At 40.3% G+C, this 26959-nt stretch overlaps 1 protein-coding gene across 1 annotated transcript in view; it reads right to left on the reverse strand.

Moving 5' to 3' along the window:
- Cntnap4 (contactin associated protein family member 4) overlaps positions 1-26959 on the reverse strand; it is a 184470-nt gene that overhangs the window by 48988 nt on the left and 108523 nt on the right. The window contains exons 10-13 of the mRNA XM_042700954.1: positions 20557-20663; positions 18278-18397; positions 4861-5058; positions 1390-1546 (exon numbers count right to left, since the gene is read on the reverse strand). Of these exons, the coding sequence (XP_042556888.1) occupies positions 1390-1546; positions 4861-5058; positions 18278-18397; positions 20557-20663 (582 nt within the window). The remainder of the gene's footprint in view (positions 1-1389; positions 1547-4860; positions 5059-18277; positions 18398-20556; positions 20664-26959) is intronic.

Raw genomic sequence — 26959 nt, forward strand, 5'->3', positions numbered from 1 at the left:
TGGGGTTTCTTTATAATAACTTCTTTTAACTTCTTGACTTTGGATCAAAGTTTATTCTTTTTTGGAACATTCAATGATTGCTAGAATACTTTGAATGTTTGGGATGATACACAGCGAACATCCTGGATTCTGTCATTGATCCGTGATTTCATTATTGTTTTCATAGGTAATTAAATGACAACCTTTTCACAATAAATTTAGGTGCTTGGTTTTATACTTAACTAGGTTGCCCTATGTCTATTTTTCTCTCCATTTTTGTTCTTTTTCTCTCATTTCTGGGACATGATATTTGCTGTAAAGAAAGATGAGGGTCTTCTGTCAGCCAGATGATAAGCAGAATGGACTGACATCTCAGAACTTTAACTCTCCATACCATCTCTTCTCTGGTAGTCATTAGAGAAATCTCAGTATAACTTGTTCAGTTTTCCTTTTAAAAATAACTCTCTGTGCAAGGGCTGTTGAAAATCTGGGGGTGGTAGCAGGAGTTTGTTCAGTGGAGCCCCAAGGAATTCCTCCATTTCCAGTCATTCTTCCCTCCCCCAACTCTGTGATTCCTGAAATCCCTCTGTCCCAAGAAGTTTGTGTTACCTTTGAGTTCTAGCATCCTGTGGCTTGGGTATGGTGCCTGCCATTCAAATGCTATACTAGTCTTGAGATCTGTACCTTACCACCATAAAAGGGAGAGGGGGGAAGGGGGTTGAGCTGGAATGTTAGGAAGTAATAGTGAGCTGGGTGCTGGTGGCTCATGCCTGTACTGCTAGCTACTCAGGAGGCTGAGATCTAAGGGTCACAGTTCAAAGCCAGCCCGGGCAGGAATGTCCGTGGACTCTTATCTTCAATGAACCACTAAAAAGCTGGGAGTGCAGGTGTGATTCAAGTGGCAGAGCACTAGCCTTGAAGAAAAGAGAAAAGGCCCTGGGACAGTAACCAGGCCCTGAATTTAAGCCTAGAACCTGCACAAAAAGTGATGGTTAGAAATTAGTGGGTTTTATATTTAAATTTTTTATATAAACAGATTATTGATGAGCTATCCTTTGTGATTGACTATAAATACATTTGAAAATAATGGAATGCTTATTCATACATAGGTTTCCAGAGACACTGTAAATAAACTGACTTCCATGTAATAGATGTCTCTATTTGTCATATTAGGAAAATGAAATAAATGTATGGCCTATTACAGACAAGGAACCTCCTCCCACCCCCCCCATGGCTTTGCTCTTAAATTGAGGATTTGATTGATTGAAGTATTTTTCATCAAAACACACCTTCATCTATCTTCTTCTTTGAGCTCACCCACCCAAGTACTTGCCTAGCTGTATACATACTACGATTACTCATTTAAGAGCCTAGATTTTCTCTTGAATAAAGAAAACATGAGAAGATCACCATTCATTCCGGTCTGCGTCGCAGTTACAATGGTAATGGGCATCAATACAAGTCCCTTCCAAGCCACAAGTACATTTTTGGAGCTCCGGCACGGAGCCTCCCCAGTAAGTCTGGGTTTCATTGGTCCTTCCAATCCACCAGCTCAGAGGACTTCCATCTGAAAGACAGGAATGAGAAGTGGGACCACCCCCTCCATCCCAGAATACTCCCCATTACTCCTAAGTCATTGAAAAGAGTAAAAGGAGAAAGCAAAAGGTTGCTGTGGCATAAAGGTATTCCAAGAAAAGCTTTAAAAATAAAATAAGTCAATATTTAGCCTTAAATTATATACATATATATATATATATATATATATATATATTTCTCTTGAGTAGAAACCAGTAGTTTCTATTTAACTTAGCAAACGAGTCAAAAAAAATGTATTAATTGTACCTCATATATGCAATCTCTTTGAAAGTCATTTTGAAAAAAGTTTGTATAAACTGTAGTCATTCCCTAAGAAAGCAAAATTGATTGGGAATATGAAACACCCATTAAAACAGTGTGGCATGTTATGTAAAAGCACCAAGTTATCTCACGATGGAAATTGGTTAAAGATCTGCTAGCTGATTTTTTTAACCTTAGCCATGGTGCTGCATTCTCTTGTCATGACTTAAGATTTATTTGGCAGTCGGGTTTCTTCCTTCCATTTACCAGCCTGGCTATTTATTTTGAAACTACAGAAATAATACTGAGAGATCTTTAAGCCTGAAGCAAATATAACACTAGGAAAAAAAAAGTTTCCCTTAGCCAAATGTATCTCTTTCTACAACAAATGTTCTGCTACCAGCTACTTCTCAGAGTTAAGACTAAACATGATGCCACAGAACTGGAACAAAGAACAGACAGAACATTTAGGCGAGATTTGTAGAAAGCAAGCTGAGACATGTAGGCAATCCATCTTAGAAAGAAGAAAAGCTCAGAGGACAAATCACAGCCATTCCAGAACGAGGGAGAGAGAAGAATGCAAGTGACATGGAATCGGTCAGGAACTCAGAGGTGCCAGATCATTTTTCTGGGGACTTTTAAACCCTGAAGTTATCTGAGAATCGCCACTAAGAAGCTTCCATGTTTGCTATTTATCCCTTGCATACAAATGTGCACGTTTATTTTAATTTAACAATTACATAATCCCTCTGACAACCTCTCTCACTACAAGAAGGAAGAGGGAGAGAGGGAAGAAGGGAGAAAGACAGAGAGAGAAAAAGAAGGGAGGGAAGGAGAGAGAAAAAGAAGGAAAGAAAGAAAGAAAAGAAAGAAAGAAAGAAGGAAGGAAGAAAAAAGAAGGAAAGAAAGGAAGGAAGGAAGGAAGGAAGGAAGGAAGGAAGGAAAGAAGGAAAGAAGGAAAGGAGGGAAGGAAAGGAAGGGAGGAAGGAATATCATTATCTTGCTCGTGTAATTGTAACCCCTCTGCACAGTATTTTCACAATAAAAAAAAGAAATTAAAAAAAGAAAAAAAGAAGCTTGTGTCACACATGACGTGATTAATATCAAGACTCTTTATCATTCTTCATACTTGCATGATTAACTCATTACTGAAAGGTTAAGCCTACTTGAAACATTTACCAGATATATTTAATCCACCACTTAAATGATTATGTGTTCATAGATGGAAGAGAAAATAAATTCTTCCTAAATACTAAATCTCTTTTTTAACCCCGAAACCTTTGATCTTCCTATAAAATAGACACCCCCTGAAAGTTTTCAAGGTACCAAATAAATGTCTCTAGTTGCATCCAAGACTTTTTTTTAAAGTAATAAATAATTGAAATAAATATAAGAATATATTTCAAAACTCATGAGAATTCAGAAATGAAAAGTTAATATGAAGGCATCCATGAACGCATACTGCACCCACCTACTGTAGTCCAAGTCCTTCATGAGCTATACATCCCAGGGTCCTTCACCAGGTACTGGGTCATAGCTACCCAGTCTCTGACAATGTCCTTTTCTACCACTTCTCATATTTGCCCTCAGCTAGGTCACTACCACCTGAACACTGCTCTTTCATGAAGATCCAGCCCTCTTCCCATTCTTCTTCCTCCTAGAGTTTCTTCCCAAGACCTCAGAGTCTGAATGAGACCCTCTCTCTCCATTCAATTTATCTGTCCTCACCCTGAGGGTCATTGACTTGAAAAAAATGAAATAAATCTGTCATTACCAATGATCCATTTGCTCCTACAGCCTTCTGCTGGAATGTACCGTTGTCTTTAGCAGTGGCTGGAAGGTCCCCGAGCAGCAGGGGCCTTGAAGAAGGCAATCCTTCAAGTTCTGTGCCATTTCCATCACCCCAAGGTGGCGGGGGGGGGGGGGGGGGGGGGGGGGGGGGGGGGGGGGCTGCGCTCACACACAATGTGGGCATTGTGGGGTTTTCTCTTTGTTCCTTTTTGGTCACGGTGGTCCTTTCTGCTTTATTTTTCACTTTATGTAAGTAAAGCTGATTTAAAATAAAAAGGCACACATCCAATGAGTTGGGTATGGTGTGATGTTTTGATGTGGGTGTGTCTGGAGAAACGGTGGCAATGCTATTCTGTCACATCTGTCACTTCCTGTAGGTGTGTGTGTACACGCATGTATGTGTATTCAGACCTTCTCTCCCAGCAAATTTCCTGCCTAGTGACTAACTACAGTCACCGCTGTACATTCCAGTCACAGAACGTACTCCTTTAGTAATGGCATGTTTAGACTCCACACTCCCCATGCCCCAACCCCCAGGAGTAAGCCTGTTTTCGGGGGTGTACATTAAATTATACATAGGATGAGGTGGGTGTAGAGGAATAAAAAGAGATATTTGCCAAGGGCTATGGCTCATGCCTGTAATCCCACCTCCTCAGGAGGCTGAGATCTGAGGGTCACGGTTCAAAGCCAGCCCAGGTAGAAAAGTGTGTGAGACTCTTTATTGCCAATTAAACAGCAAAGTGCCAGAAGTGGAGGGGTCATAGCTCAAGTAGAGCACCAGCCTCGATTAAACAGCTTAGCCTCAGACCTCAGGCCCTGAGTTCATTGTGTACCAGCACACAACAATAATTATTATTATTATTATTATTATTAAGAATATTTAGTAATATTAAATTCTAAATACTATAAAGTGTATATTTACGTATTTGTTTCTACATATATATGCACATATATACATATATACATGTAGTTCCACGTAACATAGGAATGTTTTTATATATAAATATATTAATAACACATATATTGCCTAGATATTAAAGTATACATCTCCCAGTACTAATATTATTGAATGATCATTACTATTATTTACAATGGAATCCCCATGGAGAATTTGGACTGGATCTTGCTGGGTCCTGACTGGACGGTTTGCAATGACTTGTTCTAATTTTCAGCGTTCCCCAGAGGTGAACCGGCAACCGCGACTCACAGCCTGGTCCCTTCCTCCAACCGCGGGCGCTGCCTCAGTTTCCCTACCTTGCTGATCGACCAGCCGTGACTTCTTGCAGTAGTAGGCAAGCTCCTGCTGGCAGTGCTCGGCCTGGCGGATGGTGGCCTGCAGCTGCTCCGCGCTGGCCGGGTACCGGAAGACCCCGGCGTGCGGCTGCTCGGGGTGGGCGCTGCGGACCCGGGTCAGGTCCGAGCCGTTGTGCTGTACGATGCTCCACGTCGTTTCTTGTATGCGGAAATGGGGGGAGAAAGAGAGGAGACCATCACTAGTCTGCAAAAGTTAAAATAAATAAAAGAAAATCAAGATCACCTCTTCTCTGAGTCCAAGTGCTCCTAACTTCAGCTGACCTCTCTGCGGGGTCATTTCCACCCCAATGGGTGCTCACACACAGAGTCCAGGGACTCCTCCTCAAAAATGGAGAGACTGCCACCATGCATTTGCAGTGGTTTTGTTTGATCCTTCTATGATCAAGAACAAAATAGAAAAATCTCATTAATGTGTGTGTGTGTGTGTGTGTGTGTGTGTGTGTGTTGCACGCAGGGCTTGAACTCGGGGCCCGGGCACCATCCCTGAATCTTTTGTGTGTGTTTGTGTGTGTGTGTGTTTTAAACTCAAGTCACTCAAGCCATAGCTCTGTGTCTGGCTTTTCAGTAGTGAGTTGAAGAGTCTCAGACACTTCCGGCTGGGTGGGCTTTGAACTGCGATCCTCAGATCTCAGCCTCCTGAGGAGCTAGGATCACAGGCGTGAGCCACCGGCACCTGGTTCATTGGTCACTTTTTTGTGCTCTATTTTATCAAGTCTGTTATTCTATCTTTGTTTTTAAGATGCATCTTGATTTCACTTTCCTTCAAGAAATTATTATCATTGCAAAAATGTATTTGTTACAACTGACATGCCCAGGAGTCAATGATATCACAACGTTTTTGAAAAATGGCCTGGTGTACTTAGTGAAATATTTTCTATTACATAATAGAAGAGAGGGGCTTAAAAACGAAAAATTTTGCAAAGTCTTCCTAGTCCCAGCAGAAAGGCAGTTAAGCTCCTTTTGATCTCTCTTTACTGAACATTGACTTGTGAGGATATTTCTAGCTGTTTTCAAATCTAACTTGCAAACATTCATTCTGGTACTCTGAGATCTGGTGAGTTTGGCAAGGAAAAAGGAAGTTAACTCTTATGCCCCTGGTGTCAGCAGCTCAACTGGCACACACTACAATAAGATATCTTTGAGTAGCTACAAGAAGCTGCCATTACTACTACCTGAATGTTCGTTCATACACATCCCATCAGATGCATCCAGAAACTTACTTAGAGGAAACAGAAATCCCACAATGTCCATCAGGACAAGAGCTGTGTTGTGTGTCCTTCAAATTTTCCTCTGCATACTTTATTTACTCGAACAAGAGATAGCTCAAATGGCTTACAATTTAATAGGTAAGGAACTGTTTGCATTGTTTAATTATGGGGTGAAATGGTATGATGTATAACACACCTACAGGTAAATAGAAACAGCATGCACAGACACTTTACTATGGGATTCTACTGGAAGTTTTATGGCAGAATGTGAAATTGCACCTAAAATCATGTTATTAGTGACTTAAACAGCAATGATTATATTGTACTTGGAATTTAGTCATTATTTTCTGCTTAAATATCTAATGTTGTTAGTTTTCCCCTCTCATTCTCCCTCTCTCTCTCTCCTCCATCTCTCCCTCCCTCCCTCTCTCTCCCACTTTCTCTGTTTTAGCCAATCCTGGGTCTTGAACTCAGGGCCTGGGTGCTGTCCCTGAGCTGCTTTAGCTCAAGGCTAGTGCTCTGCCACTTTGAGCCACAGTGCCACTCTTGACTTTTTCAGGGTAGTTTATTGGAAGTAAGAGTCTCACAGACTTTCTTGCCCTGGGCTGGCTTTGACCCACAATCCTCAGATCTCAGCCTCCTGTGTAGGTAAGATGACAGGCATGAGCCACCAGCACCAGGCTTAGTTTTCTCTTTTTGCTGTTTGAAATCTTTGCAACTGATAGGGAGTATGGTTAGACTCTGGGACTGTCAATATGTGATTTGAGTTTTTATTTTATAAAATGATCTAACGTACAAGATGCTATGTTGAAAAACGAATTTTACAATTTAGGCAGGAGTAGGGGTGGGGGCAGAGGGGAGTGTAGTTGAGGAGGTGGGAGGGAAGGGATGGTAGGGGAAAAACAAAGGAGGAGGCAACAATGCTTGATAGGAAATGTACTCATTACCTTGCTCATATAACTGTAACCCCTCTGTAGAGTATTTTCACAATAAAAAACTTATGTTAAAAAATAAAATAAAATGATCTAACATGATATACCTATTTTTTAATGAGTGATATTTAGATAATTCTGACGACAGTATATTTTACAACCTCTTGTAATGTTTTAAATTGGACAAAAAAAGAAACAAAATTACCATTTATCCAACCCTCCTACTTATGTTAAGGGAGAGGATTCTTCTGCCTCATAGGGGAATTGGCCAAATTGGAGGAAAACAGCACTTCCCTCCTGTATCCCTACCTCCTTTTGGCTAATACATTTATAGGAATCAACTATTAAAAAAATAGATAAGAGATGGACTTTGGGGATTTTTTGCCTCTGCTCAGACAGAGGTTGGCTAAATAAGATGGAAAACAAAGATATCTGTCTTGTGGCCTTCTACTATCTTTCTGTGAACCAACAGTTGATATTTTTATTTGCCCCTTTGTATTTCAGCTCACCTGGGAGATTGAGCCGTAGGATTCTCTTTTCAAAGAGGCCATGATGTATAAGCTGATGAAATTAATTGTGGGCAGCCATCATCAGTACAGGGTCGGGGCCTTCAGGAACCATGACTGCAGATTTGTGTCCTTAGGAAAACTGAGCAAATCTCAGCATTCATTTCCAAATTTGGAATAAATACACTGGCAGAACAAGGCACCAGAGTAGGATGGAAACTCTTATTATTTTAGCCAACTCTACCAACCAACTAGGTTGTTTGGAAGTTTCAGGTTCTTATTAACCAGGCAAATCTGGCTAATCATTTAGCCTAGGCCCTGCTGGTTTCTGCTTGTGTGTGTATGTTCGGGGAACAAAGCAGTGGCTTGTATGAAGAAGCTCAGCTCTGGCTGAGCAGCAGCTGCCAAAAGAACAGGACAATGAGCCTGCTTGAGGCCATTATCGCTGTTCCTTTTGGGTCACTCTGAGAGGAACTGCTGTACAGGTCCCAGCATCTGCTGGGTCACAATTAACAAATGATTCTCAAGGTTTCCTAGGAGCCAAGACCAGGGTGTGTGGCCATCACTGAAAGCACCAGTTCATTAAAAAGGTTTCCTTTGAAATTATGAAGTCTTTCAATATTCTGATCATTTCTGCAGGTAATTTTTTTTGGGGGGGGGTCCAGTCGTGGGGCCTGAACTGTGGGCCTGGGCCCTGTCCCTCAGCTCTTCAGCTCAAGGCTAGCACTCTACCACTTGAGCCACAGCACCACTTCCGGCTTTGTTCTTTTTGCTTATGTGGTGCTGAGGAATCGAACCCAGGGCCTCATGCATGCAAAGCAAGCGCTCTACCACTGAGCCACCTTCCCAGCCCCTGCAGGTAATTTTATAAAGTTTAAACTGAGGCCACTCTTTGTTTTGTCTCTATTATCTTTCAGTAGTTGCACAACAGGGTTTCAAGTCAACATGACAGCGTATGAGCGTCACACATCTTGACTGATGACACCCTTTCCATCCTTCTCCCCCGTCTCTCCCAATCTCATCCATCCCCTAAGTCCTAAGTCCATTTTCACACGGGGGATGTTGGAGATTCTGACCGCATTCACCCACCCTTCCTCTCTGCATTTGTCCACACCCCTCCGTCCACACCCGCCCCTTGATCAAAGCCTCCCATCATTCCCTCGTTAGTTGTTCCAAAGAGTTACCCCGTTGCAATGTTCCCCTGCAAATCCCATACTACATTCAGTATGTTTGCACATTAGTGCATACAACCCTATAAATGTTTGCAAATATATCTGTAAAGTAGAGCCAACTTTCACATATGATCAAACTCTCTAGATTTCCAGGGCAAAGCAACTGCAGTGAAATTTCTGCAATGGATTTGGTCCCCGGAAGCCAGCTCTGCATCTTCTGCATGAAAAGGTGGAGGATGGGGGCAGGGGAAGGGAAAGAGAAATCACTGAAAATTCTCAGCCTAGAGCCTCTTTCCTGTTTTTCAGACATGGTCATATTAGCTGAGGTTGATGCAAACACCTGCTTGGCAATCATGATGATCAAAGTCAAAGACTTCACGGAGATTTGTAATGCGATGTTTTCCCATTGACTCCACTCATCTTTCTCACTGGGAGATCGGTGATCATTTCTGACAGGCAAACTGGGGGTGCTGCCAGCAATGTTCTGAGCACCACATGCAGAAGAAGATGTGTGTTGGAGCAATGAGGGAACAGGAAAAGGGATCAATGAGTGATGAACAAGTAGATAAGAGCAGAGCCTTTCCGGTTTCCTGAAGCTGTTGTAGGTAGCTTTGTGCCTCACCGCCTTGGAACTGTTTTATAATTCTGCAAACTAGAGATAACAGATTGGGTGGCAAAATGATGTGAAGCCTACAATGCTGAATTGTCTAGGATGTTATCCTCCTTGGAAGATCACGAGCTAGACAGCTACATAGAGTTAGCTGCCCGCATCTATGTATCTTCTCCTACCATCTAACTCCCTAACCACACAGCAGGCTCTGTATTAGGGGACATTTACTTGCAGGAATTTCACACCCCAGCTTTTGCATCCATGCATCAGGGCTAATACACCAAGTACCGGATATTCTTGTGCATGATGGTGTTGTACCACAAAACAGAAACCCCAGTTTGTGAGGCACAGAGTAACTACAGGGTGACCAGCACCCCTACTCTGTCCATAAAGTCGGAGCCAGCCTTGGGCTGGGCAATGTAACTAATCTCCTCTAAGGAGGAGAAAAGGCACAGATCCTTAGGTTTTTCTTTTCTCTCAGACGGTAGGCACTCCACTACAAAGATGTAGCTATAGCCCTCCATCCTTTCATCCAAGTTGTTACAGATTTGGAGGGTTTTGTTACTTGGTTTGGTTAGTTTGGTTTGTGTGTTGCTTTGGATGAAAAATGTGGTTATTGACAATGCCTGTGTCTGCACAAGCAACCCCTAGCTGGCAGACATTCTAGTGGCTTGTCCACTCCATGGGGAAGAGGGCAAAGGTCATTTCAGTATTTCTGGTGTGTGGATGTGTGTCTGTTCTTAGACTTCTTCTTCCAAAGGGTTTTTAGCAACTTACCAATTGCTTTTTTTTCTTTCTTTTAATTGTGAAAATACCGTACAGAGGGGTTACAATTACATGGCAAGATAATGAGAACATTTCTTATCAAGCATTGCAGCCTCCTCCTTTGTTTCCCCTTCCCATCCCTTCCTATCTCCCCCCCCCCCCCCCCCCCGGCCAAAGTTGTAAAGTTCGTTTCTGGACATAACGACTTGTACATCTCATTGGTGCAATGTGTCCACCTGTATCCCTATGTAAACGATTTGTTTTTTCCCTTCCCCTCCACAAATTATGCCAACATCAAATACAGTGAAAGCAGGGGTCATACTGTGGGGGAGGGACATACAAAGCAACAAAGAAATCATCTTATAAATATGTCAGAAACAATCGCATGCAAGAAAAAACATTTGAGTCCTTATCTTGGGGTTCATTTCCCTAACATCACCTTATCTGACCTTTTCTGCTTGTCTCAGACACATACTAGTTATTGCAAATAAGGGAAACCATGGGACCTATGTTTCTTTGGGCCTGGCTTACTTCACTTAATATAATTTTTTCCAAGTCTTTCCATTTCCTAACAAATGGGGCAATGTCATTCTTTCTGATGGAGGCATAGAATTCCACTGTGTATATATACCACATTTTCTTGATCCATTCATCTACTGAGGGGCATCTGGGTTGATTCCGTATCTTAGCTATGTAGCAGCTTACCAATTTCTTCCTTAACCATGTATTAAAGAAACTAAAGTGTGCAGGCTTTTTTTTTTTCATTTTTAGTATTTTCTTGTGTATCTGAATGAGAGTCATGAGTTCACTTTCTTGACAATTATCCCGTAGCAAATAAATACATCAACAGTTGTAGAGATAAGAAGGCATACGGCAGTGAATAAGGAGAGATTGTTGAAACAGGTAGGAAAAAAATCTGTGAAGTCCAGCAAGTAGGTAATTTAGGTTTGCCAGGGTCTCTTCCTGAAGAGATTTCTAATAATATGAATTGTAAATAAAGCAACTGAGTAATTAAGGAGTTGATTTATGTTAGGCGGACTGCTATTGTTTTTAGTGCAATAGCAGTGTAAGGGGAAAAAGTGAAATAAAACTTGCTGTTTAAGCAACACGGTCACAAAGCTGTGCTGTCTCATGCTTAATAGCTGAGAGTGATAGATGTGATGAAGACCGGAGAGAGTGTGTAGGAAGTGCTGTGTTAAAGAGAGCAGCAAAGAACATTCTAGAACAAACCTTGATGTTTGAACAGTAACTGAATAGCTTGAATAGCAACAGTAGGGTTTTTTTTTAAACATTCATAGCTTTGAAACAAGATCTGTATATTGAAAGCTCTGAAGTAAAACATAGTTAATGCCATTTTTATAAGGCGTAGAATATTCTATCCTGTGTTAGAAGCACATTGGGGTGTTAGTTAATAATGCAGAGGCTCAGGCCTTGCTCTGTAAACTTACTGAGTCAGGGAAACTAAACCCAAGAGTCTCGGAAATGATGTGGTGGGAAGCGAATACATAGAATTTCCATTTTTACAAGTTTGAAAGCCACTTTGCCATTGCCCGTCAATCTCTCCTTACTAAAACAATCCTCTGTGCAAGGCAATGTTTCATAATGAGAAACTCCTTGGACATAAAACTGTTGCATTGTAGGGGAAAAAAAGCAATATGGTTAATCTAGAAAGAAAACAGCTTTTTTCTAAATGAGGATAACCACTAGAGTTCGTCTTATCCTAATTATTTTTAAATTCTATTTCGAATGCGCTATTTGCAACAAAAAAATTCAGTCTTTCTTAGAGTTTAGTAAATTATCCATTCAAAGTAGAGAGTTGGTTTGTCTGTTTATATCATTTAGCTTGCAATTCTTAGCACTATTTTAACCCATGTGGAATGAGTTGACACTAATTCTAGACTTGGATTTTTTTTTTTTAAGTCACACATTAGCAAGTGGCTGATCCAGCAATTTATCTTGGTCTTGAAATTGTGTGTGCATGCATGCATGTGTGTGTACACGTGTGTATGTATCTGTGTGTGCCACTACTGGGGCTTGAACTCAGGACTTCATGCTCTCATTTGACTCTTTCGCTCTAAGTTGACACTAACCACTCAAACCACAGCTCCGCTTTCTACTTTTTGCTGCTTAATTGGAGCTAAGAGTCTCATGGCCTTTTCTGCCCAGGGTGGCTTCCAACCACAATCCTCAGATCTCAGCCTTCTGAATAGCTGGGATTGACAGGTGTGAACCATCCTTGCCTGGATGGTCTTGCAGTCCTTATACCTGCTTTGGAGATCCTCATTATGTGTTAACTGAATGGTCCACGAGCCATAATTTATTCAGAACCTCGACACTTCCTTTTCAGGCCTGCACAGAGCAGTGAAAATTCAAGGAGCAAACCTCCCCTTTCACAAATGACGTGGAAGCGTTTTGCCTTCTATGGCAGCTCTCCACTTGGAGCTGTGGGGTCTTTTTTGTTTTATTTTTGCGCTTCTGGCTGATGATTTTGCTTCTTCAAGTGCTACCCCCACTGCTATTGGCGTGCTGGATAGTGTCCCTAGGGACCAAGGGCTGTGGGGTGTCTGTGTGAGGGGAGGAAAATGCACTGGGTAAGAGTCACAGAACTTACTGCCGGCCACATGGCCAATGGTAATGGATCATATGTGTGAATGTAATTTTTTTTTTTTGTCGGTCATGGGGCTTGAACTCTGGGTCTCAGCGCTGTCCCTCAGCGCTTCAGCTCAAGGCTAGTGCTCTACCACTTGAGCTACAGTGCCACTTCCGGTTTTCTGGTGGTTTCTTGGAGATAAGAATTTCACGGAATTTCCTGCCCCGGCTGGCTTTGAACCGTTATCCTCAGATCTCAGCCTCCTGAATAGCTAGGATTATAGGCGTGAGCCACCAGCGCCTGGCTGCATGTAAATTTTATATACTTATACATTTATATATTTCTTTCATCTGAAACATGCATAAGAAATATTAAGTATGGATTGGTAAGAAATATATCTGTAGAAGCTCCCAAGAACCTCACCCTGGAAATATAGTGAAAAATCTGAACTCTCCCCTTCTAATATCCATGGTAACTAAGAGAACATGTGTGATCGTGACCATAAATAAGAATAGACTATACACACGTGTGCATGTATGTATGCATGTGTATATGCAATACCAATGTGTTAAGGCTTCAACAACCAGAAATCATTGCCAACTGAGAGATACCTAATTTTCAGAATCAAAATTTTATCATGTGTCTATTTCAATAATTCAAGATATATTTAGAGGAACACAACACGCTCAGGTTTTCAGGGATATATTGTTTAACCTCTTAATCCAGCCTAAACACACTGGAAAACGTGTAAAAAAGAAAAAGAAGCTGGACCCTTGAATTTATATCTCAGGTTGACAAAAAGTTTGCTTTAGTTCTTTGTGAAATATTTTCACACTGAACGTTTAATTCTGATGTAGAAGAGTATCTTATACCTACAAAAGTTTGAGGGTCGTAAGTCTAAGACAGCCATTTTAAAACATGTGAACACATACAGCGTCATTGGGAAAGACTGTAGAACACATAACCAGCCCCACTGGAAATCTGAATTTTCTCCTAAGACAAGTATAGGAGAGCCACTGTGTATTTTAGGTTGTTTTGCTCTCAGTCCTCAATGGTTGTGAGAAATAGTGGAGTAACTAAATTCTGTTACAGAAAAGTCTCTCAAGACACCTTCCATCACATTTCCTCCAGAAAAACAAAATTCAATTGCCCAGTTTTGATGCCAGCCTGCACTTTTCAGGATGACACATGCATATAAAGGATCTTCTGTCCCTCCATCAGCTGCCCTGTTTCTACCTCTTTTCGGTGCAGCTCAGACTCAAAACCTGTGAAACAGAACTTCTGAGCTTCCTCTTAACTCTTTTCTGATTGTAGCTCAAAAAGCAACACAAACCATCTACTTGCTCAAGTCAAAAGAAGAAAGGTGTCGCGTTATGTGTCGCGTTTTGGAGTCTTGTCTCTGATAGGTATTCTATGTGCACCTCCTTATCTACTTTGGTGCCTTTTAAGGTACCCTCATCAGCTTTTTCCTGGATCCTTGAAAGAATGAAATGGATTTCTATCAGATCTCCAACTCCTTCCTACTTTGTATAGCCTCCAAGCTCCATTTCCCAACTCGGGAGCCACCGAGATCCCATGAAAGCAAATTAGATTGCATTCCACCAATGGAAAAACTCCAGTGCCATCTCATCTCATCTCATTCAGAGCTTAAATCAGAGGCCCTAAAACATTGTTGTATGAAACCCACAATTCCTGCCCCCATACTTGACGTCTCCCTCTCTGACTCCTCCCCATCTACTGCAAGATCCCCCAGATCAAGATCCTGGCTCATTCCCGGCCAGATCATCTGTCTTAGGATTCTGCACTTGCTACTGCCTTTGCCTAGAAGGTTCTTTCTCTAAATATTCATTCTTGATTTTTATGAACAAATCATCCTCAATGACAGCTTTAATTTTTATATCCCCCCTTTTTGTTTTGATCTGCATGTTTACATTTGCATTTCCTCACACAGCACCGTCCAGTGTAACCTCCTTCAATGATGGAAGTGTTTGACACTCATGATGAAGAATATATTCTTTACTAACCCTCAGAGGTAACCGAGCCGTTAAAAAAATGACACATAGATTTCCCACCATGATCCAGAAATTCCACTCCTGGACATGCAGCCAACAGAACACAAATAAGGCTATAGCAAAGCCACAAGCACAACCATGTTCATTGTAACACTATTCACCACAGCCAAAATATGGCATCAGCTCAGATGCTTATACACACACACACACACACACACACACACACACACACACACACACACACACACACACACACACACACACACACACACACACACACACACACACACACACACACACACACACACTGGAATTTTACTTATCCATTAGAAAGAATAATATTGTACCAGTCATAAGGAAATGGAAAGACTTGGAAAGAATTATATTAAAGGAAGTTGGCCAGATGCAGAGAAACAAAGGTTGCATGGTTTCTCTCATTAGTGGTAGATAGAAAGTGCCTATACATCTGTAAGTAAACATAACGAGTGGTAAGCAAGCAGTTCCAAATGAATTAACTGATAATAGACATTGTGGAGAGCTCAAATAGTACAATTGTTTAGAGAGATTAATCAAAGCCCAAAAAATAACACCAGGATATGGGTATTTACAGGGAGCTGGCACCAAGGAGAGAGGGGTAGACAATGAACAGGGGGATCTGGGGGAGTGAATAATTCTTTATATAATGAATACCACAAGTTAAGAAACATAAGGCAAGGGGTGGGTCTAAGAGGGAGGAGACTGTTGAAGGGGATGGCACAGATCAAGTTGTATTGCATTCATATACTGCCTTGTTAAATGACATCTTCCCTGTAAAACTACTTAAAGATGATAACAATTAAAAAAAACTTTAAACATTGGGCAAGGAACCTAAGGGACACCTTATTTAATTTAATCTTATTTTAATTCAGTTATTTATATTTAACGTTGACCTTTTATCATGCATCTAAATCCATTGAATTTAATTAATTTAAATTAAATTCAAGTTTAGATCAGAACTTGTTGCTACTGGCTACCATATTGGATGTCAAAGTTCACCTAGAATTCATTTTTGTATATTGAATGAAGGACTAACATTCCTTTTTTGAAAAAATAGTAATATACAGTTTTCCCAGAACCAGTGATTGAAAAGGAAAACTCTCTTTCCCTATACATCAATATCACCTTGTCAAAAACTATAAATTTCTCAAAAAGTCTATATATTTATGTGAATCTACTTATAGATTTCTCTATGTGTTGCATTAGTATATTTATATTTGGTAGACTTCAAATCTATTCTTCAAGACTGATTGGTTTTTCTTATCTCTTCCTATTTGCTCATGTATGAGTCTGTACATTTTCACCAAGAGAACCACATCACCTAGAATTTTCATTTTGATTTGTACTAAAGTAATATCGTTTGGAAATATTGACATTACACACTGTCATTACAATTGTACAATGGAACTTTATATTCCTTGATTCATTTAGGATGGAAATTATTTTAAAGGGCCTCTTATTTGTGTAGAAGTTGGCATATCTTTCTTTTTTAATATTTTTTTATTGTAAAGATACTGTTCAGAGGGGTTACATGTACAGTTACATGAGCAAGGTAATAAATCCATTTCCTATCAAGCATTGTTACTCCCTCCTTTGTTTTCCCCTACCATTCCTTCCCTCCCTACCTTCCCAACTCCTCCAAAGTTGTAAAGTTCATTTTCAACAGTGTCTTATACAACTTGTTACAATGGGTCATCCTGTATCCTTATTTTGGCACTTTGTTATTTCCCTTCCCCTTCCCAAATTATAAAAATGTATATACCAGATGCAGGGCACCAGAATCAAATACAGTGAAAACAGGGGTTATACCATGGGAGAAGAACACACAAAAGAAACAAAAAAAATCACATAGTACATTATAAGTACTTTAAAAACAGCAGCAACAAAGAATAAACCTCTTGTGTACCTATCTTGGGGTTCATTTTGCTTAGTATCGTCTTATATGGTCATATGTACATAGCTTTTGACCTTTTCTGCTTGTACTAGACATACACTAGTTATTGCAGATAAGGGAAGCCATGCATATATCTTTCAATACACTTAATATCATGTGCTTGAGATTTGATGCTATTGAAAACCGATCCTGTAAAAGATTATATAAGTTATATATATATATATATATATATATATATATATATATATATGTTGTCTATACTACACTACCTCAGTCTCACTCCCTCTATCGTACTCCCTGCCTACTCTGCCCCAAAATGTCATTTTCTAATTACTATATTGCTTCTACACAGAAATAAAATAAAGTTTATTTTAATTTGGAATGCAGTGATGATTCTAAATTGTAACAACCTACTATGGATTGTTTAGCATTGCTTCATATACAACCTAGTGATCTATGAGAATCTATAAGAGAATTGCAAAACCATGAGTATAAATATTTGCACTTATTTCTTTCTCTTGCTTTACTGCACTGGTTAGGTCTCTGGTACAATGGTGAAGACAGTGATAACAATGCTGCTGTCAGGAGAAAAACTTGCAATCTTTTGCTTTAACTATTTCATGGGCTATTCTGTTTTCATGGATGCTCTTTACAAAATTAATTTCCTTCCTTTAGTAATTAATTGAGTTTTTTTAATCATGATGGATATTGAATTCAATCAAATAAATTTTCTACGATTGTTCATTACTATGTGAATTTATGTAAGAAATTCTAGCATATAAAATACTTCGGGGCTGGGAAAGTGGCTCAGTTGGGCTGGGAAGGTGGCTCAGTGGTAGAGCGCTTGCCTTGCATGCATGAGGCCCTGGGTTCGATTCCTCAGCACAACATAAGCAAAAAGAAAAAAGCCGGAAGTGGCACTGTGGCTCAAGTGGTAGAGCATTAGCCTTGAGGTGAAGAGCTGAGGGACAATGCCCAGACCTAGAGTACAGGCCCCACAACCGGACCCCCCCCAAAAAAACTTAGTGTTTACATACATTTAAAAAGTAAGCTTTATTTGGTTTGCTTTGTTTTTTTCCCCCTTTTAGGGGGCACAAAGAGAACATGCAGAAAGGGAGGGAGGAAAGGTGAACAAATGCGATCATTACATTCAGCATACACTATGTGGAAAATTAATGCAACTTGTAGGCAGGGACAGGAGAGGGAAAGTTGGGGAAAGCAAAGGAAGAGATGACACTGTGCAAATAAAAAAAAGAAATGTATACATGACCTGACTTATGAAATGGTAACACCTCTGCATAAACTTTAATAATAACAATACAATTATATATTTTTAGAGCAAATATTTTTCAGAGCTACTCTGACAAAGTCTCCTTTTTTTGTTTTGGGACATAATAGGAAAGTCTTATTGTTCACTATTTTATATATGTATCACATGCCTAGAAAATTACAATATTATAAATCACTAACATTTAACTAATTTTTTTAAACTGAATGCTCCTTTTTAATGATCAAGACACAGTTTCGGCGTGTTAACAATTAGATCGACTTTCATCTTTGGTTTTGAGTATTGGATGCATTCGTGTAAAGCTAATTATTATTTAAATTAGCTGTGAATGTTGATGAACTCACCAGTCATATTGCAGTACAGAAGAAAGGGCCGTAGAGGACCACTTCCATCAGCATCTATGTAGTAAAAGCCGGAAGTATTTCCTCTGTGCTTATAGGCTTCACATGACTGCTCATAAATAGCTGTAAAAAGTAAAATCAGAAGAAATAATAATGAAGTATGCAGTGAAGACTTTGAACTTTTAATTTAGACCCTATTACTCAAAGTCTTTCACAAGTCAGTAAGTATATCCTACCCCCTCAAAGTAAAACTTATTCTTTAAAACAAAGTTTGTTTTTCCTTTCTTTATAACTTAATAAGGATTAAAGTGGTAAAAATCAAGGCAAGGGAAAGCAAGAGATTGTATTTTAATGATGAATTTCAGTGGAATATAAGACCAAAAGGCAATTTTAGCTTATTATTACATGGAACAAGGAAGAAAAAAAATGTGTTTAAATGTTAAGGTTTTTGTAAGTATAATGTGATACCTTATAACATTCCTTCTATAATTCCTAATTCTAGCATCACTTGTAATAACCTAATATCTGGATCATAGTAGTGTCATTACTTATCTGCTCTGTTCCAGTAAAAGAAAAAAATTAATAAATCAAAGAAAATAAAAATTACACACACACACGAACATACACACACACTATGGTGCCAGTACTGGGAATTGAACTCAGAATGTTGCCTTTTTTTTTAGCTTTTTACTTCAGTCTGGAGCTCTACCACTTGAGTGACAGCTCCATTTTTGGCTTTTTTTTTTTTTTTTGGTTAATTGAAAATAAGAGTTTCATGGACTTTCCTGGCCAGCCTGGATTTGATCTATAGATCCATGATCTATAGATCTCAGCCTTTTGAGTAACTAGGATCAAAGGCATGAGTCACCAGCACATAGTTAGAAATATTCTAAGTAACGTAAATGTACTCCTTTCTCATATAAAATGAACCAGGGGTGAATAGAAATACAATTCACAAAGCTGCTAGTCAATAATTTTTTGATGATTTACAAAAGAAACTTTCTGTAAGGCTGAGCATTCAAGGTAATTAAAATTCAAAGCAGAAGAAATATTTGTATGAAATAAGAGTTCTCAATGTGTTCTGATTCATAATGGATTTTTTTCTTATACAGGAATATATTTGCCATGCACTGAGTTTGATATTAACATCTCTACAGTCAAGCTTCCAATTGAATGCTTGGCCAAATGTACTGTTAATTTCCATTAAACCTTTCATGCCATGAAATTTGAAACAAATAAGCCCCTGGATATCCTTCTCTAAATCTATTTTAAAATTTTGAAAATGATGTTAATGAATGTTTGGGCAACATGGAACATTTATAGCTAATTTGTTCCATGTTACAAACATCTCAATCACAGAACTGTACAATCCCACTGGTCTCCATTCTGATTGTTTTGTTCTTATTACAGTATGCAGATGGGAATACAGGCATAGATTGTTTCTAGACACATCTGCCTCTTGGACACTGAAGTAGGCATGTAAAATGGTTAACTTTTATGTTTCAGTAAGTACATACTGAAGTTCATAAATGCCTTAACAGAGATTGGCAGGGTATGAGGGTACACACATAAATGTTCTGAAATGAAGTTTGGACTAAAAATAAACCAGAGCCAGGCAGCAGTGGCTCGAGCCTATAATCCTAGCTACCCAGGAGGCTGAGATCTGAAGATGATAGTTCAAAGCCAGCCCAGGCAGAAAAGTCCCTGTGAGACTCTTACCTCCAATTAACCATTCAAAAACCAGAAGTAGAGCTGTGGTTCAAAGTGGTAGAGTGCTAGCTTTGAGAAAAAGAGCTCAGAGACAGTGTCCAGGCCCTGAGTTCAAGCCCCATAACTGACATATATAATACATAAAGACATACATATATACATGCATGCATGCGTGCATGCATGCATACATACATACATACACATACCAGATGATGGAGATAAGGAGTGGGTAAATACAGTCATAGTGTTAATGCACACCTATGAAAATGGAACTTAGGTAACCTGAGGGAATGGGTGGGGTTGGGATAGATGAGCGGGGAGACTGAATGAGGAGGAGATAGGAGGGGTGGCACTAATCAAGATGCATTGTACTCATAAATTGACATGTTGAATTGAAACCACTTTGAACAACTCCTTAAAGATAATAAATACATAAACTCATCTAGTTAATTCATTAAAGACTGGAAACTAATAGAGCGCACACACACACACACACACACACACAGAGTACACAGACTGCAATGGACAGGGAAGAAGACAGTGGAGAAGAGGCAGCGGTGCGGCTGGCTTACAGCTGTGGCAGGTTGCTCCCGTGTAACCCGTGTCGGTGCAATCGCAGTGAAAGGCGCCCCAGGACTGAGAGCATTTGCCCCCGTGCTCACAATAGTTAGGCAGGCACCTGAAAGAGACAATCATCATTTGTCCTTTGTAGATATCTTTAAGTACCTTACTCAAGGCTGTCTACCACAACAGAGAGATACAGAAGATTCCGACCTGTAATTGGACAGAGATCGTTTGCAGAGTGAGAACAGAGGGAGGGAGGGGGAGGTGGGGGAGGGAGAGAGAAGGGGTTGTGGGGAAAGGATATGACCAAAAACTATATTCTATGCATATATGAACATACCACAATGGAACCCATTCTCCTGTGTATAGACTAAGATATTAATATATGCAACTCTATTTTACTATTACAGTGTCTAGCAAAGAATCTCCTAGAGAAGAGATTCTGTTGAATGAATGAATGATTAAGAGAAAAAGAAACTTTTTTTACAAGACTAATGGTCACTCAGTCTGGTGCTGAAGTCTTTAAATCACAGAACTCAACTTCAGCTCATTAAATCCATTTGATTACAGCCAGTTCCCAGACAGCTGTGACTGCTTCATCTTTAACCTGTCTCAGCCCATCAGAGCCCTTCAGTTCCCTAAGTGGCCTAACACGAATTCAGGATGTGGCCAGACACATCAGCAGCTTACAGGAAGTAACATTCCACTGCAATGAGTTACAACATGGTATGAATAGTTAAAGGAAGAAGGAGTAAAGAATGGGGAAGAAGAGCAGGTCATGGTGGCTCACACCTGTCATCCTAGCTACTCAGGAGGCTAGATCTGAGGATCGTGGTTCAAAGCCAGCCCAGGCAGGAAAATTCATAAGACTCTTATCTCCAGTTAACCACCCAAAATCCAGAAATGGAGCTGTTGCTCAAACGTTAGAGCACCAGCCTTGAGTGGAAAAAGCTTAGGGACAGTCCTCAGGTCCTGAGTTCAAGCCCCACTACTGGCACATACAAAAGAAAATGATGAATGGGTTGAAAAGAGGGAAGCATGCAAAAAAGGATGCGTTCACTCACTGAGCTCATACAGCCAGCAGCATGTGAGCGTGTATTACGTGCACTCGTGAATTTCCAGCAGAGTTGGGGTGCTCTGGGGTGCTGAACTGCACTCAAAGGGGCACTCAGGCCATTTCAAATTTTCAAGAGGAATAACCACCATATTCACCATTTGTCAAAAACAGTGTGATTTACTAGTTCCAGGTCGCTCGCACGCCGCGTTAGATCATCATACATTCCCTTTCATCACAACCTGTCTTGGGGAAGCTGGAATTTTAATAATTGATCTTTGAAAAAGCAAGTACCATGTGAAATTATCATGGAACAAGGAGAAAATGAGGGTTTACACTGTGAGATCTGATCCCAAGAGTTAATAAATTGTATAGTGGCCAATAAATTGTACAGAGTCTAATTATTAAATAACCATGCTTAATTTAACTAAAAATAATTTGTTTTCTCTTTCTCTTCTTTAAGTAAAAAAATGCATTGTGTTTACTTATGGTAAGTGATGTGGTATTATGGGGTACCTAGAGATAAAAGAAGGATTCAGTGCAGTGACACACATTAACACGTCCATCATCTTACATCCATAGCTCCTTGATTTGTTTCGTGGCAAGGGCAGCTTACATTGACTCCTTTAATCTGAATTTCAAATCGTTTTACACCTGTGGTCCTCCTCACACACCTTACTTCGACTATTTTTTCTAAGCATTGTTAAGTTGAGGGACATAGAATATATTCGGTTTTTTGGACCTACACCTGTGTGTGTGTGTGTGTGTGTGTGTGTGTGTGTGTGTGTGTGTGTGTGTGTGTGTGTGTGTGTGTGTGTGTGTGTGTGTGCGTGCGCAATTGTCCAGGCTTTACACTCTCCTTGGCTTTTTAGCTCAAGCCTGGTACTCTACCACTTGAGCTATACCTCCCATTCCTGCTTTTTGCTGGTTAACTGGAGGTAAGAGCCACAGATTTATCTGCCAAGCCTGGCCCCCAAACACAGTTCCCAGATCTCAGCCTCCTGAGATGATAGAAATCGCAGGCGTGAGCTTTTGGTACCCAGTGTTTTTTCCCCTCCATTTTAAAAATCAAAATGTTACTTGTTCTCTTGACTAAATGGAACATTGAAAAAAATCTCTGAGCCACGAAGAGCAACATGTACAGAGACATTGAGGGCTTCCTCAATCAACTCAAATCCACCCTGACAGCCTCAGATGGTTTTCACATTCCCTTCTACTTGGCCAAACACTAGGCATGTTTCCCGCTGTCTTTAAATCCCTGGTCTCCCTTTCCTTACAGCGCAGGCTTGAGGAAACCATCAGTTATGATTTATTTCTTTGCCCTTTTGAGACATAAATCTTCTTCCAACCTCTGGCAAATTTGTAACCCAGGAATGTCTTTCTGGGGAACCATCCCTTCAGAATGCAAATACCAAGCAAGATGGAACCCTTATTCCCAAGTTACCACAGGAGAATAGGAGCTTGTGTCTCATTAAGTACCAATTAGCAAAAAGATGGCGCCTAATCACAGAGACATTATTAGTTCGTTGTTGGGAAATCAATCCTCATTAAGTTGTTTGGACCTATACTACTTTTTTATATCCAAGTGTCAGGGATATCATTTGTGTGTGTATGCACGCGCGTGTGTATGTGTATATGTGTGTGTGTATATTTGTGTGGGTGTATGTGTGTGTGTGCGTGTGCGTGTGTGTGTGTGTGTGTGTGTGTGTGTGTGTGTGTGTGTGTGTGTGTGAGAGAGAGAGAGAGGGAGAGAGAGAGAGAGACCGGGGCACACTGGGACAAAATATGAATATTTAGCGTGGTGTGAAATCAAAGAGCTTTCATCAGATCACTGGGACTTGTAGAATTTAGAATGAATAATACATGGAGACCAGACTTTCAATGCTCTCATTCATTTTAAATTTAAAAATAAACAACCTATAAGCCCCACTAAGATTATATTCGTGGGACAGTTTTTGTCACCAACTTTATTAAGACTAGGGATAAGAAGGTCACGATTGCTGATAGGATTTTTGATTTGCTGATAGGATTTTTCCCAGTTACTATTATTCTGAAAACAATGCTATTGATTTTTCATGACTAAAACCAAATCAAAACATAAGCTAAGTGTGAGTGGCTCATGCCTGTAATCATATCTACTCAGGAGGCTGAGATTTGAGGATTTCCAGCCTGGACAGGAAAGTCTGTGAGATTCCTCTTATCTGCAATTAATCACCAAAAAGCCAGAAGTGGAGCTTTAGCTCAAGCGGTAGAGTGGCAATCTTGAGCACAAATGCTCAAGGACAGTACCCAGGCCCTAAGTTCAAATCCCAAGACTGGCACAATAAAAATAAATCAATAAATAAAAACATGTCCACTGTTCAGAGAGCAAATCATCTGAGAAATAAGAAAGGTCATGTATACTCTTGGTATTCAGAAATCAACACCATAAACTAAATGTACATGTATTTATAAGCGCAATCAAAAGTACTGCTACTTTACAATCTTCTTGCTAAGGATATACATATATCACATATATTTTTATAGGATAAGTAGTGAAATATATACATATATGTATACATATATCATTTGTAAATATATATGCAAATTTGTAGATATATTTATAAATGACATCTTTCAGACATACACACATGTGTAGCATTTTTGTAGCTGTAAAGAGATTCACTCAAAGATTATACCATGACTTGTTTAATTTTTAAGCATTTCAAATCAATGGCAATCAGAAAAAGAAGGTTTAACAGCATTAGAACAGTACCCATGCTAGTTAATAATCAGACCTGAAAAGGACAAAGCAGAACTCTTTAGCAGACCCCCATTTCCCCTGCCAACCTTATTCTAAAAGGGGCAGACATCATTTCTATTATATTATATAGGACACATTAATTTCTATTTGATTTGCTTCGTTGCTACACAACTGTGTCCACACTTTCTTTCCCACTGATCTCCAACACAAAGCAGGGAAACCCATCAGCCTGTTTTCTGGAGCGTCCAAGTTTTTCTCAACACTAGTTCCATCGTGAACATGAACCAGTGTATCCACGCGTCTCTCCAAACACTCAAACCCAAGGTGGCAGGCCTCATTCTGTGCCTGTGATGATTGAAACTTTAAAAGACAATGCTGAATTTGGGTAGGATTAACATTAAGGGAAAACCTATAGAAGACGTCCATATTTAGGGAAATGAAACAATGTTCGTTTCCTACAGACCCTAGGACAATGGCGAATCCCACAATTCAACTCTCACATCCTTCTTCAACATTTCTAATGAACAGGAACCAACCTCCCTCCCAACCCATTCTCCAAGTCACCTCCCCCAATCCATCCCACACTTCTAGTTCACAGCAGATAGCACAACAGTCTGATCTCCTTATCCGCTGCACAGGACAGAACGTGATCGGATTTATGGAGCTCGTGGGAAGAGGACAGGGAGAGCAGAGGCCTGTGGCTGAGCCTTCAGTCCGGGGGAGGATGAGCGTGGGTGGATGGTAAATGGAGACTCCACAGCCAAAGCTCTAGGACTGGGCAGCAGAGATGACTGGAAGGCCAGCCTGATGGAGGAATGGGGCGGGGACTGGGAGAGACAGAGGAGGAGCTGAGCTGTGAGGTCACAGGGTCGACATAGCACACACAGCAGCCCCGTTCTTGTCCTGGGGTCTCTGCAGCCTGGATGTCATCTGAGGCCAGACCCACACCACACCCTCTGTCCAGCTACTCTGAGAGTCCAAAATAGTCGATATCAAACAATGGACTTAATGGCGTCATTTATAAACAGTTTAGGCCCAAGCACTTGAATACACACTTATGGATTAACACCTATCCATCCTACCTTAATCCCACCCCATTTCTGCTCTAGATATAAAAAAAGGAGGGCATCTACAAGACTAAGTGTGCTTGAGTGACCCTGTGTAAGAAAGTCAGGAGTGTACGGAATGGGACAACCAGCTTATAGTGTGAGCTGTCAGGATGGTGAAGATAAGTGTGTGTGTGTGTGTGTGTGTGTGTGTGTGTGTGTATGTATGTGTGTGTAATTGTGTAAGTGAAGCTAGGATTACATGCACATGTGTGGAAGGTTTTTATAGTATGTAAATACAATGACCATATTTGTGCCTGTGTTAGAGAGCAAGTGTGCATAGCCATGTACATGTGAGTGTAAACATGTGTTTGTATGTTCACATGTATACATGATCTCCCTTAAAGTTACTTCTGTCATTGTACTGTATTGTTTTGTTTCATTCAGACTGCATTTTGAAGTTCCTGTTAGTAGATGGGCACTAGGGTTTGAACTCAGGGCCTGAGCTTGCTTGCTTGCTTGCTAGATTGGCATTCTACCACTTGAGCCATGCCTTTGACTCTGCTTTTGCTGGTTATTTTGAAGATGGAGTCTCATGGACTCTTCTGCCTGGGCTGGCCTTGAATTACGATCCTCCAGCTCTCAGCCTCTTTGAGTAGCTTCCTGTTGGAGGTGTAATGTCACTGCTTGCTTTGAACATAATTTATTAATTTATGAAATGATATGCTTATCCTGACTGGGAGAAGAATTAACCACCATGAACGCTGACTTGTTCCAGTGAGGCTTTGGGGTGGGGGCAAACATGTCAGGAATCTACTGGCTTGGGGGCAGGGCTGGGTCTGTGCCTAACAGGTCATATCAGTCAATCTAACCTCTCTCAATCTGTTTCTATATTTCCAAGAAACAAATACTACTAAGATCAGAACAACAATCTAAGGCATTTTGTATAATGCCTGGTCTAGGATATTTTAATTGCTAGCCTTTATTATAATTTATTACAATATTTTACTACTAGCCTTTATATTACAATTGCTAGTCTTTATTAGAAAGCATGGCCCCTAAGACTACATTGCTACAGTTACCCAAGCCTACCCACGTTTCAATTTCTTTTTCCTCTTTTAGCAGTGGAGTCATGAATTCATGGCCTTGGGTGTCTTAGGAAAGCATTCTACCACTTAAGCCAAGTCTCCAATTCTTGCCTTAGTTATTTTTCTGACCGGGTTTCACACATTTAGCCTGTCTTGAACCAAGATCCTACGGTATTTCAAGCATTACCAATTACAGATTGAGATTATAGATAGGAACTACCTGGCCCTCCCTGTTCTTTGAGATAGGATCTCAATAGCTTTATTGCCTAGACCAGCCTCCAACAGTGATTCTCCTATCTCTGCCTCCTACTTAGATGGGATTATAGGTATAAGCCACCAAGCTGCTTTGCTGTGTCCCATTCTAACGTCTCTACTGAGTTATGAGACATTGTCACCCCTTGATCAATTCACAAGCCCCCAGCATTTCTAGGTGAGAACTTCTCCCCACCCCCACCCCCCATTCCTACAGAGAAGATGCTT

Source organism: Dipodomys spectabilis, unplaced genomic scaffold (assembly GCF_019054845.1).
Source record: "Dipodomys spectabilis isolate Male_0828 unplaced genomic scaffold, ASM1905484v1 ptg000273l, whole genome shotgun sequence".
Classification (NCBI taxonomy): domain Eukaryota; kingdom Metazoa; phylum Chordata; class Mammalia; order Rodentia; family Heteromyidae; genus Dipodomys; species Dipodomys spectabilis.